This window comes from Euprymna scolopes, chromosome 4 (assembly GCF_053919585.1).
Source record: "Euprymna scolopes isolate OS-2025 chromosome 4, ASM5391958v1, whole genome shotgun sequence".
In the NCBI taxonomy this organism is placed as follows: Eukaryota; Metazoa; Mollusca; class Cephalopoda; order Sepiida; family Sepiolidae; genus Euprymna; species Euprymna scolopes.
The window spans coordinates 9,164,414-9,178,249 of NC_136485.1; the positions used below are offsets into that span (position 1 = coordinate 9,164,414).

Genomic DNA, 13,836 nt, shown 5'->3' on the forward strand with positions numbered 1-13,836 from the left:
TGTAATTCCCGTATATATAGGATAGTTAATTTAATAAAATCATGTTTAATTTAAACCCTGCGAAAAATGCGTTCACTTAGAAAGATGAATAGAAATCTGGATGCAGACATGAAAACAAATTGCAAAGACATTGAATTAAAAAGAAAAACAATCAAACTAACAAATTCAATCGATTTGCACTTCAATTTGACCAGAAAGCTGTATACAGAACACTTTAATTACCAATCGGAAAAAAGTTTACTTTAAACATTTCACTGACTTTATTTTTCTATTGTAAGATGTTTTCGTTTCCTAACTGACAAAATACTAATATTTCCGTGTTTAAAACGAACACAGTTCGCAGACAACGATCAACTAGAATTTATTTGGGGATATATGTAGACATTTACAAAATGATTAAGACACGATTTCCTGAAAAATATCACTACATTCATCATGCTGAGTCTGGAATATAGGAACCCAATGAAACACAATTAACGGAAATAGTTTTAAATGCTCGATGAAAATGTTAATATTTACTCAATATATTTATATTAGAACATTTCTTTGTTTTTCTCATCAATCTTCGTACTTTTACGTTAATAGAAAAACCCTGACAGAATATATTTGAAATTTTGTGAGAATAATATAACAAGACACATTAATAACATTGATAATCTTATTAATAAAACGTTAAAGAACACCGTCTGAGTTAATATTTTTAATTGTAAGTAAGCAGAAACAATTAATGGTTGCTCGTCTTCCTTTGTTAATCTTCATGAATATTGGCAGGTAAAAATAATAATATGGGTGGAGTCGTGGAAGAAATATATTTATAATGACATTTGATTCCGGATGTTTCTGCGCTATTTTTAATTATAGTTTAGTTCCGTTCATCGGATAGTTTTAGTGTTATTTCTGGTAAAATACGTCCAGGAAAAGAGATTTGTTTGTATCTCTCAACGTTGCCGAATAAAATAAACGTTTATAAGATTAGTTTAAGGAGCATGTCGAGTAGATCGCGTGATGCTAACATGTATACAAAACATAAAAAAATCGAAATATGATATTGACCAGGGCAACAAGAAATATTGCTATAAAAATGATTCGTGTCGTAATGGAAGAGTTTCCTCTCTCATCTTCAAACGTTGAAAACAGATTTCACTTAATTAACTTTCTCTTTTGTCTGTAGAGAAACTCATCATAATTAATAATGCAAATAATTTTTTCAAAGAAGTCTATTAAGTTTTAAGCAAGTTGAATACATGCGATTATCAGCTAAGTTGTAAAGTTCGCATGTCTAATTAAAATAAAGTATATATACGTGTATCTGTTCCAAAACACATATATATTAATCGTTATTTAAAATGAGACGTAAACATTAAATTATATTTGAAGCCATACATTATTATGTCACTTAGTTACTTCATCATACACAACATATATATATATATATACATATTAAAATATTGTTATTAATAAATATTTTTTTTATATGTCAAACGAAAATAATGTTTCTTTTAGAATAGAGAAGAAAATAAGAAATTGAGAATGCTTTTTTTTGCCGTGAAAGCTTAAATATCGGAAAATCAACATCTCTAAAAAAATTCATATCGTTTTTCGTTTTATAGAAATTTTAATATATATAAAAATGCAAGTGTAACAACCGTTTATTGCATTTAAAACTATTGGATAATTGGCAACAAAAGGTGTATCGCTGAAATTGTAGCCATCTAAACCACGTGATTTTAAACCAGCATTTGAGTTTTGGCACATTTATAACTCGGCAATATTTTCACGCACATTGTTTCTGTTGATGTATTCTATGGCTAATTCGTTAGGGATATAGAGTATTAGCTCATCTTTAACACCATGGTCAACATATGTTTATAAACATAAACATGTTAGTTCATCTTCAACACCATGGTCAACATATGTTCATGAGCAAAAACCTGTTTATTATTGTGTTGTCTAAGAAATAAATAAGAAAAACCCTGAGTTTTGGTGCCTTTTATATTCGTATGAATGCTATTTCCAGTGAAAGTAGTAACTTTGACTGTCGGCGACATCGCGATTTAACGAAATGTCCTTAGTTATATTACATATCCGCGGATATTTCGGTTATCTCATGTCGACCAGCGGATACATTAAAGCATTAAATGCACGAGCATTATTGAATGACTAAGTAAAAACGAATTCGGGGAAAGGTGCCGATAAATTCTCAGTAGAATGTCAAAAACATATTATTGTATATTGATGTATGAAAAATGCAAATCACGTTAATTAAGCTATTCAACTAGTCAAAAGTAAAGCGGGAATAACTCCAACAACATTGCTCAAAGTACACGAGAACAATCTCTCATAAGTAATAAAAAAAACAGTGTATATAGAGAAACTCCAGACAAAACTGATGCGGGACTATACCATCCTGGTCACCGCACCGAATGGACGTACATGTTATATAGCGGGGTGAATGTATATAATTTTTGCCAGTGTATATAAAAAGCGAGATAAAGGTAGTTATATAACCGTCTTTGATATCTTTAAAATACATGTAAATATGTAGAGAGTGCGGAAAGTTTCATTATGTCCTGTATGAAAATGAAAATACCCATTGTGTGTGCGGCCGCTTCCTTACAAATAAATGTAGTGACCAAACATAAACATTTATAGGAAGTTTTTCTTAAAATCAAGGTATTACAATATGACTGTTTGTCTCAACCCCCCCAAAAAACACACCTTCTTAATTGCCCTAACGCAAAAGGACGCCATAACTACGAATTATATTTTATACAGTCTTTTTTTGTCTTATTGATTTCCCATTGTCGAAGTTTATAACGCTGACTATTTTTGTAGATTTTAAGTGGCTTTCATTTTCTGCTTTCACCGAGGTCGTCCACACGTCAGTTTGCTAATATTTTTCTCGACAACACTTTAATTTGATTTCTGTTGATTAACTATTACGTCATCAAAGCACTAATCACGTGTTTATAGACACAAAACATACGATCTCTCAAATAAGGTAAAATCTGTTTAAATCTAACCAAATTCAACAACTACTCCGAAAATTCCTTAATCGACTTTGTGTTTTTAATTTCTGAGTTAAATTCTTGACTAAACATTCCGCGTTGTAAACCCACATTTTCCAATATCTAAGTGTATTATTATTTTTAAGAATAATGATAATCGACCCAGTTACTTACCCTTGTCCTGGCATGCTAATATACACAAGTATAATTTTGTTTTAAAGTTTGCAACCATAAAAAAGTAGCAAGAAAAATGTTATTCAATTTGTTCATATCTACTGGAAACTGCCATTAAGTTAATTCATTATTCTGGTTTATTTACAATTATAATGTTTTTGACTGAACTAATATATGATATGTTGAATTATTCATAGATATGTCAAATGTGCAAATACATTTACACAATAATGAATACACTAAATAGTAAATTATTTGCAAGGAAAGATCTAGTAAGCGTTTAAGTATTAATATATTAACGTAGGAATAAATTGTAATTGATTATTAATTTAAATATATGTTGGAGATAAGTCGTTTACCACCAGAATAATAGTGAATTTAATGTTGTATCATATGATATGGCTATCTATAATCGAGGGAAGTGCTCCCTCTGACTATTTACCTTCTTCTTTTAGAAAAGCTTAGTTTTTTTCGCTAATCGCAGGAACTTTCCTTCTGTAGAATTTTGTACAGGATTGCTCAAATTTCCGGGCCCAGGCAAAGTAATCACGGTGCAATGGGTTCTAAAAATCTTACGCTAACTTTGTACCTAACCTCATGTAGCAGTGGTAAATAAAATACATACCTAGAAAATATATTTTAATCTTACATGCATATAAATATTTAAAATGTTAAGGAAATAAATTGTCCTACATTATGTACAGGATCCAAATATTGATCCTAAACTGTAAGTGATGCGTTTACGAGTTCGGAACAACGAAGACAATCTTATCATCCGCTTGATAATACGTGCTGGGATTTTGCGAAAAACGAAGCTGGTTGGTGCAGAACCAGTCTCACTCTGTCGTCACAAGATATGATCGAGAGAGTTTGGAGCATGCTGTAAGGCAGGGGTTGCTGGAAGTGTCGACATTCTCCCACCTCCAACGCTTGATATTCCCGAATCGTTACCCATCTACTACAAGCCGGCCTAAATGTTGCTTTACTGTGGTGATTTTATTTGTACTAATATATAAGCCCAATCTGTTTTTTTATTAATGTTGTTCTTCTTTATTTGTTTCATTTTTCGAGCCTATAACCAAATCTTAAGTCGTTTAAAATAATATTCATCAGACGGTATGTCAGATGGCCAGAGAGTATTCGATTGTTGTTGAGATGCACACATTGCAGAGGTAGTGCAGAGATAAACGTACTTGTATTAAAAGAATTGTGTGTTAGTTGAATAAGTAAATTAGATTGTAGAATAGAATTGGCGCGAATCTCCGTTGTTATTATTATGATAGAGTAGTTTAAATAAAATGTGTACTGAAAAGGGGTAGACAGACCTTAGTAAATCTCAAACCATCCTGATTGAAAAAGCGCATCGATCTAGTGAGGTTGACATACTTCAGTGGTGATCATTGCATGATATACCACCAGAGTACCAGATCCAGATTATAAGAACCCAACCTGAGAGGGAAGGAAAAACAGCTTCAATGAAGCGGTAAGTCACACTGCGAAAAACATATTTACTAAGAATATATATTGGACACATATCGACTGTTCAGTTGATAGTCAAAGAAATTGTGAGGTCCATTGCTATCAATTTTATTTAGCAGAATAAACGCACGTCATCTAAATCCAAGAGAAACATGGAACAACTAAAAAATATCAGGTACTTTTATGTTCATTTAGATTATTATTAATTATGTGCATACATATATCATGGTAATATTATGGTAGGTCTCCCCTGGAAACCCTATTAATGCATCTCTTGATTGAAATTAGGAAAAATATTGTAGACGGTTTTATCTAGTTGACGATGCCTCTTTGATCACGCTTTTCTTTTTTTGAAAATGGATTTTATTTGAGCTAGAGTCCAATAAAAAGGGCTACAATTCGGCAATGAAATATCAAGCGACGTCAAAAATATATACACAGGAGACAGACGCGATTAGTTCTCATTTATATGTGTGAGATCGTTTTTATATTGTCTCTATTTGTAAGACATGCATTGCAAATACTTTAAGGTAGTTATATGTTCCAATTATCAGACGGCAAGAAAAAAACGGTAAATATTGCCAAGTCCCTGGTACAGAGGCAATAATCAAGTTAAATAAATTTGTAATCGATCAACTCCGTTGTCACTTAAAAATTTTCAAAAACCACGTTTCCTTGTATGATTGTCTTATTTTTTGACGGCATTCGATATAATTAAATGGAAATAGAAATAAAGATGATCCCTAAAACAGTGCACTGACACTCACCTCACTTTTAAAAAGCATCGAGAATAAGAAAAAAAAACATAGATGAAAAAATGAGAGTTTAATTTGAAATAAAACTTGTCATCAATCCCCTCGCTTTCCTCAACAAAAGAAATAGCGGTTTATGTATTTGATCAATAAAATATAAAATACTTATTTAAAAACGAATTACTTTTGATATTCGCCCAATATTTAGATATTATTCAATAACGAAAATGTTGTGGTCAAGCAAAAATATCTTACATCATAATCATCTTGAAATGCAGCTTCTTGTTATAAAACCAAAGGAAAGCGATGTTAAGCAAGACACGTAATTAAGTGGGCGAGCATTCCAGAATTTTTGAAAGTAAATGATGTGAGTTACCTGAGGAAATGTCCATCGTTGTCACCGGGATATACATACGAATCGGGAGTGTCAGTTCGATATGGTTTTATATTTTCCGCTTTTTGGAAGACAGTTCTATCCGAACAGGATGAATAAGGTATGATCGGAAAATATGCCATCAATTTTATTAAAAAAGAAAATGGTATATTAAAGTAAGGATAAACAATCCGGTGATTACCCCGACAAAATCAAGTATAGTACATCACCATCACTTACTGATGAACGAATCAAACAAATATCGACGCCATCTTCCCCCCGATTGATATTGATGTGTTGGTGTATCTAATACAGTGTAGCGTGACGCTGATACATGCAACTCATTCAAACGTAAAGTTTCCAAACTTCACGCTAATCCAACCATTCATGATCAAATATCTTTCAGTCAATACCTTACTTTACAACCAATTTTCAGTTCATAATGAGCAAGAGTTACTTTTTATAGTTGTTAAATAATATGCGGATATATTTTCGTTTTCTCCGTTTTCTCTGTTATCAATAAAACTCGTGTTTTTAAAATAGCTACAAACCCAAAACTCCTATTTCCTCGGTTGTTATCTGAGGCGCTACTCAACAAATAATAATGTTTATGTATACTTAATTATTCCTAAACGGATAAGTGTCATTGTCGTCGAAATCAAGACACACTAAAGAAAATATATATTTGAGATAGATACGGCCTAAACGGAACGAAAGGAGTAAGTATTTTCTGACGGTATCTCTCTTTAAAAATGTACCAAAAAATCAAGTAATTACCTGATCAATACGAAATTTTCACTATAAGACGTTACAAATACATGGTTGAAGTAAGTATGTTTAGTCTTATCCAGGTGTCTGTAGTTTATTTCAAACTATAACTGCATTTTGTTTTTCTTAATTTCGCTACGCAAATCTATAGAGTGATATATAAAGTTGGAATTATTTGAAATTCAGGTGGATTAGGTCGGTGCAAAAATAATGTCGTCTTATTACAGAAAGTTGAACGTCAGAAAACGACATTTTTTGCACCACACTAATATTATAATATTTTTGCATATTCTTATAGCAACTCATGATAAATATTATTTAGACAAAAAATTAATTGGTTAAACAACCTTTTAAAAATATTTAAATGTTATATTGATTGAAACGGAAATGGTGGTGAATAGTGTTGTTATGGAAATTCCATTACAACTAGTAGAAAAAGTGTATATTATTCTGCCTCTTATATGATAAAATCCAGGCTTTTATTTTTCTGGAAAAAGAAGTTGTTCAAAGATAATGCATTTTAATAGATTTTAATTCGTTAACAAAATAAACAGTACTTTGTTTATTTTTCTATTTTTTGGCCGTACCTTGTTTGAGAGATTCACAATTTTACTTGTTGTATTAAAGTAGCTTACCATTAAACGGTGCAAAGAAAATAAAGTCTGTGTTTGGCAGTGGTGATTGAAGCCTCGTGAAAGCGTAAGGCACCGACGAAAGTTTACTTGAACCAACTAGTTCTGACTTGATAAAATATTTATGGATTATTGATATAACCTTGATGGTGGCATTGTTGTGTACACTTCCTTTTTCACTTTTGCGTTAATCTAATTCAAAATCACGGGTTTAGCAAAATAATAAAATGGTATTTACATCGTAACAATAACAGAAATAACGATGCGAGCCTGTCTCTGCTTTATTATTATTTTCATGTTCGTCTGAGGTTTAATTTTGGCCCCCCTTGCTTGACTTTCACGAAAAACACTCGTCTAGTTAAAACACCTATCACTCTTTGTCTGTGTCCAAACATAACTTTGGATTCCATGAACAAAGTTTCTCTCTTAGGACGGGACGCCTGTGGATCACTCGTATGTTTTCCTGCTTTCCGACTTGTCGTCTTCAAATAAAACCTGAACAAGTTCTTGATGACGTACACCCTTAAGTAATCCAACTAACAAATTTACGCTACTACCGATTACTACAACATTTCCCCATTGAGTATTGTACACTTATAAACACTAATCCTAGAGTGGCTTGCGGGCGTGTTTTTCTTTACAAGGTCGTCACCACTTATCAAGGCCTGGAAGCCACTCAGGGATAAGGGTTATTGTAAGTACAGTACATTAGGGTGGATATTTAAAGTGTCTACTTACGGGGGCGGTTTATCAGGAACGTTGGACTTGAAGACATCCAAGTTGTAGTCAGGAGGAAAGCAAGCAGACGGAACAGAGTTCCACAGGCGTGCAGTTCTAAGAAAGAAGCTTTGTTCATGGAATCTACGTTTTGATTTAGGCATAGATAAAGAGTGAGGAAAGTTTTTGACAGTGGATTCAGCTAGACGGGTGTTTTTCGTAAAAGATTGGCGAGGGGGGACCAGAGATTGGAGTTCAGACGAGCACTTGCCATGGAAATAACGATAAAACAAAGATATGCTTGCAACGTCTCTTCTGTGGGAGATAGGTCGCAGGGAAGAGAAAAGGGCATCCCCCACTAAGCCACGAAGTCTATTTTGTACTCTGTCAAGTGTTATAAGTGATGACCCCTTAAAAAAAATCCCTACGTAAATCTAAACTAAAGGAACGTCAGTAGGTTCGTAAAACGATGCCGAAAAACATAAAGATTTACTTTTTAATATTAGCCTATTATATAATAACATCACATTTCCAGCATAGAAAATAGAAGGATATTTGAATCACTTAGCAAAGACTGAAAATAGTTTATATTTGAGTAAGATAAACAGAACTGAATAAACACCCTGTTTAGTAATTAAAGGAAATATTTTAATAAAAAAATGTTGTAATGAGTCCATGATAGCTATGATACTATAAACACAGCAAACAAACACAAAAATCTAAATAATGTAATAATGACGATATTAAATACATTTTAATAGTAGTAATCGTAATATTTAGTTAACCGTAACGCAAATAAAGAACCACCAAGTTAGATAATTACATGCTAAATAAATAATCACAAATAATAACATTCGTAAATTCAGTTTGATACTTAGTAATTTATCACAGAATTAACAATTAAATATGCAGGTAAAAGGTTGAAATTAAAAATTAAGTTTAAAACAGTTAGGAATTAATTATTAATCTTAATAATTAATAATAGTAGGATACAAAAGTAGAAATTCCAGCGAAAGCGTACGGCTAATAAAAAATGACAACAATAAAAGAAGTAAATTCTAATCCTTTGGTGAGAACGACATTATCAGGCCAGGAATAGAGATACTGATGAGTTTAAGTGACGTGATGCACAGAACAGTTAAAGTCATCTTCCGAAGTAAGAAAGAATACTGTGGCAATAAGACAAATGAAATAATAGTTATTTAGTTCGAAGTGCGTGAATATGCACGTGTTTTAGAAAGGTTTCCGAACTACCTATGGGTGGAGTAAATAATGTTAACACAAAAGAATAACGTGTCGTTATATATTAGCCGTCACAGCTAAAGTCAGAGACAATATATATATATTGCTGTATATTGCTGAATATTGCAGATGAGGAAGGCTACAGTACAATTCTGATTATAAACTAGGCGTCATAAAAAGCGATACGACACAAGCTTGCCATACCTGTTTAAGTTTTAAATATTGGCTATCATACCATTAGGCATTGTTAAAAATATTTATTTTATAATATATATATATATATTTTATTCTAATACAAAAACAAGTACTAATAAGGCTCTAATAAATACATTTACATTTGGTTGGAAAATGTAATTAAACGTCTCAATATTAGTATTAAAAATCGATGACGTTAAGTTATACAATCTAATAAAATGTATAATTTTAAAGTATGGATTCTGAAAATATAATTACGGTTTCAAAGGATCAATAGAGAGACAGAAAAAAATCGGTGGATTAAAAAGGATCAAAAAGGGAGAGAAGGAGAGATAAAGACAAAAGTGTGTGCATGTCAGAGCGCATATTTGTGTGTGTGTGTGTGCGCGTGTGTGTGTGCGCGTGTGTGTGTGCGCGTGTGTGTGTGCGTGTGTGTGTAATAGAGAGAGAGAAACAGGTCGAAAATCAAGGTTATTCTTACCCGCTGCTAACCAGACAGCAAACCGCAGCCAAGCAGCCTGTGACAAGGACGTGATTAAATATGCATTCAATGTGAACGAGGCGAGCGGAACAATGGGGACGTAGGGCGTCGTCGCCAGCAGATGGATCTGATTTCGAGGTTGACGGGCAATTACTATGACGCACGTAACCATAATTCCCAGGGAGCCTGTCAGTAACAACAGAGCCCACCAGCTATGTCCATATACGAACGTACGACCATGAATAGTTATAACACAGAGGATCACAGAACTAACGATATAAACAATCAAAGACAAACTGAATGTCCGCCATGATTTTTCACTCGGTTCGCAAGATTCGTTTGGTAACTGGAAAAAACTACCCAGGCTGCTGCCACTCATAATACTCGATATCCGATGATAGGTCCCGGAATTACTGCCACTTACTGCACTTCCAATAATCGGGGATGTGTCGTGTAGTTCTGTGCAGATAACAGATTTAGATTTCTGCGTGGCGTATGTCTCTTTTGGTTCGATATTCGGTAGGGGCCCCCCGTTAATATAGGACGACGCGTCGCCCGACTGTTTAGAGAACGCATCAATGCTTGAATAATAGGCTGGGTTTTCCTGTTTCATGCGAAAGTTTTTATAAGTTCGGTAACCCGTATTATTTATAAAGTCTGTCGAAGCAAATCGTAGTGTGCGAATGTCGCTCATATCTTCGTATTCCTTGTATAAACCGACAATTTCGGAGTCATAACGTAAGCAAAGGACGGATACGCTGACGACCGTGTAGGCTGCTAGTGTACCAATGGCCATTGTTTCAATAAGAGTCTCTAATTTGAAAAGCATAGCAATTAAGCCGGATGTAATCCCGCCGACCAGTGTAGCGACAGTTGGCGATTTGGTTATCTTGCTGACAAACGAAAGGCAACGAAAAAGGATGTGATCGTCGGCAATCGAGTAAAGTAGCCTCGACAAAGAGTATATGCAACCGAGCACAGCGGCTGACAGGCCGCATATGCCACCAATACCGATGACGTAATTTGAGCCGAAGATCTGACGGGCTTCGTAGGCGCGGGGAAGTGCAGCGCGGTCTTGTAATTTGTACCAGGGGTAGGCAAGCGTTATGGCCATAGCTACGCCAAAGTAGAGAACGAAGCAGGTTATGAGGGTGGTGACAATGCTGATTGGTACAACTCTGCTCGGTTCTTTACACTCTTCACTTGTGGTAGCAATGGCGTCGAACCCAAGGAAAGCAACAAACATTGTCGCTGCACCAGCCAATATCTGCAACATCAAAAAGAAAAACATTAAATATGACATAAAAATAGCATTACTGATGGGTAAAACATCTATTACTGCAAAGATAACATATTAATTAATGAAAATTTAATGGATTTCGAAGAATCAACTTTATTTGGTATTAATTTAAGTATAATGCTATATAGGTAAGCTATATACATGTTATATCGGTTCCCTCCCCTTTTATGACTTATAGTAGAACTGTTTCTGTAAGAATATAATAATAGGAGAATATAGCAAGAAGGAAAAGAAAACAAAACTGAACGAAAATAAAACAAAAGAAATGCCGAAATAACTGCGTTACACAGACGGCGCCATTTTCTGTGTGTGTTTTACAAAACTGTTCCCAGGTAACGCATTTCCCTCAGAGAACAATGACAATAAGTCGACCAAGTTCATTCTATTTGATTCGATTATATTTGTTTATTAATTTAAAAATATAATATATATATATATATATATATATTATAGTTTTAATTTTTAAATTGATAAACAAATTTAAAAAAAAGAAAAATTGGATTGTTCCTAATAATTTTACAAAAAATTCTTTCGAATCGGATTTTTGTTTTTATTTTTTTTCTCGAAACAGTTTTCGAATTAAAGTAAAATTAACATTGTAAGAAAGTATAGTCCGTATTTTTTGTGGAACACGTTGAAGGGTCAACAAAGTTTTATATACTAGAGAACTATAATATATATATATATATATATATATATATATATATATATCTCGAAACCGCAAAGATATTTATATTTTGTTTTAATACTTTGATCTTAGGCTTCATAGTTTGTGCAATCATTCTTTTTGCGGACTGTTATACTCGTTTTCACAGTTGTTGTTTCACTATGGAAAACACTTCCTCTGGCTTTCTGTTTTTCTACGGTTTCATGTGAGCATTGTCTCAGAAAGCGGTTTCAATCCAACTCAAGAGGGGCAGACGATTAGTTGGATAAAACCTGGTGAAACAACAATCGTGGAAACAGTGATTACTGGGGATAAATTATACGACTCGGCATTCCTATCCTGTCACCTTTAATCACTTAAAATAGGAGAGAGGATGAGTTGGCTGAAACGTCGTAAAACAACAAAAATGAAGATAAAATTAATATTTCGCAAATAGAATGAAAGGACAAAGATAGTATAAAGTTAAAAATGGAAATTTGATTTACTCAGGAAATGCTTGCATATGATTTTGCTGCTCCTAAATCAATCTCTTTAGATTTTATTTTTTCTGTGTCGTATATTATGTCTAGAATCTGAAAATAGATAAAAAAGGCCTGCTTTCAAGAAACAGTTACTTTGTAAAAATAGGCATGACGGTATTTCCTGGTAGGAGCTACTAATTCGATCGGAAACATAAAATTAACCATTAATAAGAGATGCTTATTTCAAGAAGGCATAATCTTTTGATATGAAGTCATGCAATACACAACGTCTACGAAGAGATTGTTAACGAACAAATCCAATATTCTAAAATGAAATTGATTACACCAGAAGGGAAACATAGCGTCGGTCTTTTCGAATAGAAAGTAAAACGGAAGGCGCAAACGTATGACGTAATATCTGGTATATTTGATAAAGTATATTTTTAAAAGAGTTCAATTATAATTTTTGTTTTAATGTGCTTCGTGATTATATTGAAATACTTATGATCATTAGATGATCACTAATTTGCAGTGTAATTGAGAATATCTAGCCCCATTTTATAATTATATCTTGACGACAAAACTATGTTTCAAAAGATAGAAAATTATATATATATATATATATATATATATATATATATATATATATATACACGTAACATTAAAGGTTAAAACGAATTGCATTTCTTCTGAAAGTCGAATAAACGCAGCTATTCAAAGAAAACTATACGAAGTCAACAAAGGAATTTAATGAGCAGGATTTCTAATCAGTTCAAGAGTTTACTGTCTCCATTTTTTGTCTTATTCAAACTGGTTGGGGATGAGGGGATGTGAGTATATAAAGAATAATATATCTTAACAAAATCCAAAAAAAAAATGTAAAAAAAGAGAATTTATGGGTAAAAGTCTTCTCATTATGAATGTGGTTTGTTTTGGTTTTTCTCTCTCAAGTCAACACTTAATACTGAAGCAATAAAAAAAGACAACTTCCGTTTTATATCATACTAGCCTGAATGTCCGGCGTTTCCCCGGTTGTTTGGAGGTGTGCGTTGAAAAAAAAAGTGAATAAGAGGAAAAGAGAGCACCAATCTAAAAAGAATTAAACAAATTCTGTAGGAAGGCTCAATTATAAAAACTAAATGCGGTAAAAAAAAACACAAAAAAACACAGCATATGCTTAGTTCAATGTCAATATAAATTTATTTTAACCCACTGCAGATGTTTTTCGGATAGTTCCTTACAGGTTAAATTAGATGTGTAATGAGATTAGGCTACCTCGGTGATTTCTTTCCGTTTTCCTGACTATAACGTACACACACACACACACACACACACACACACACACACACACACACACACACATATATATATATATATATATATATATATATATATACTGCCTATCACATTATTTACGAGTTTACAATTTTTAAAATATTTAAGAAACGAGTAAACAAAAATCCATGAAAATTTGAGAAAGTGCTTACTATACAATTAAGCTCCGCCAGTCCGAAAATAAAAGTATTTAAAGCAGTATTAATGAAACTATGGCTAAAGATAGGAATATCTGTTGATTTCAGTGTGTCA

The 13,836-nt window shown here is 33.0% G+C and overlaps 1 protein-coding gene across 1 annotated transcript in view; it reads right to left on the bottom strand.

The window, feature by feature from the left end:
• LOC145266689 (high affinity cationic amino acid transporter 1-like) overlaps positions 1 to 13,836 on the bottom strand; it is a 381,400-nt gene that overhangs the window by 17,835 nt on the left and 349,729 nt on the right. Inside the window, exon 6 of the mRNA XM_080122617.1 lies at positions 9,822 to 11,088. Within this exon, the coding sequence (XP_079978743.1) occupies positions 9,822 to 11,088 (1,267 nt within the window). The remainder of the gene's footprint in view (positions 1 to 9,821; positions 11,089 to 13,836) is intronic.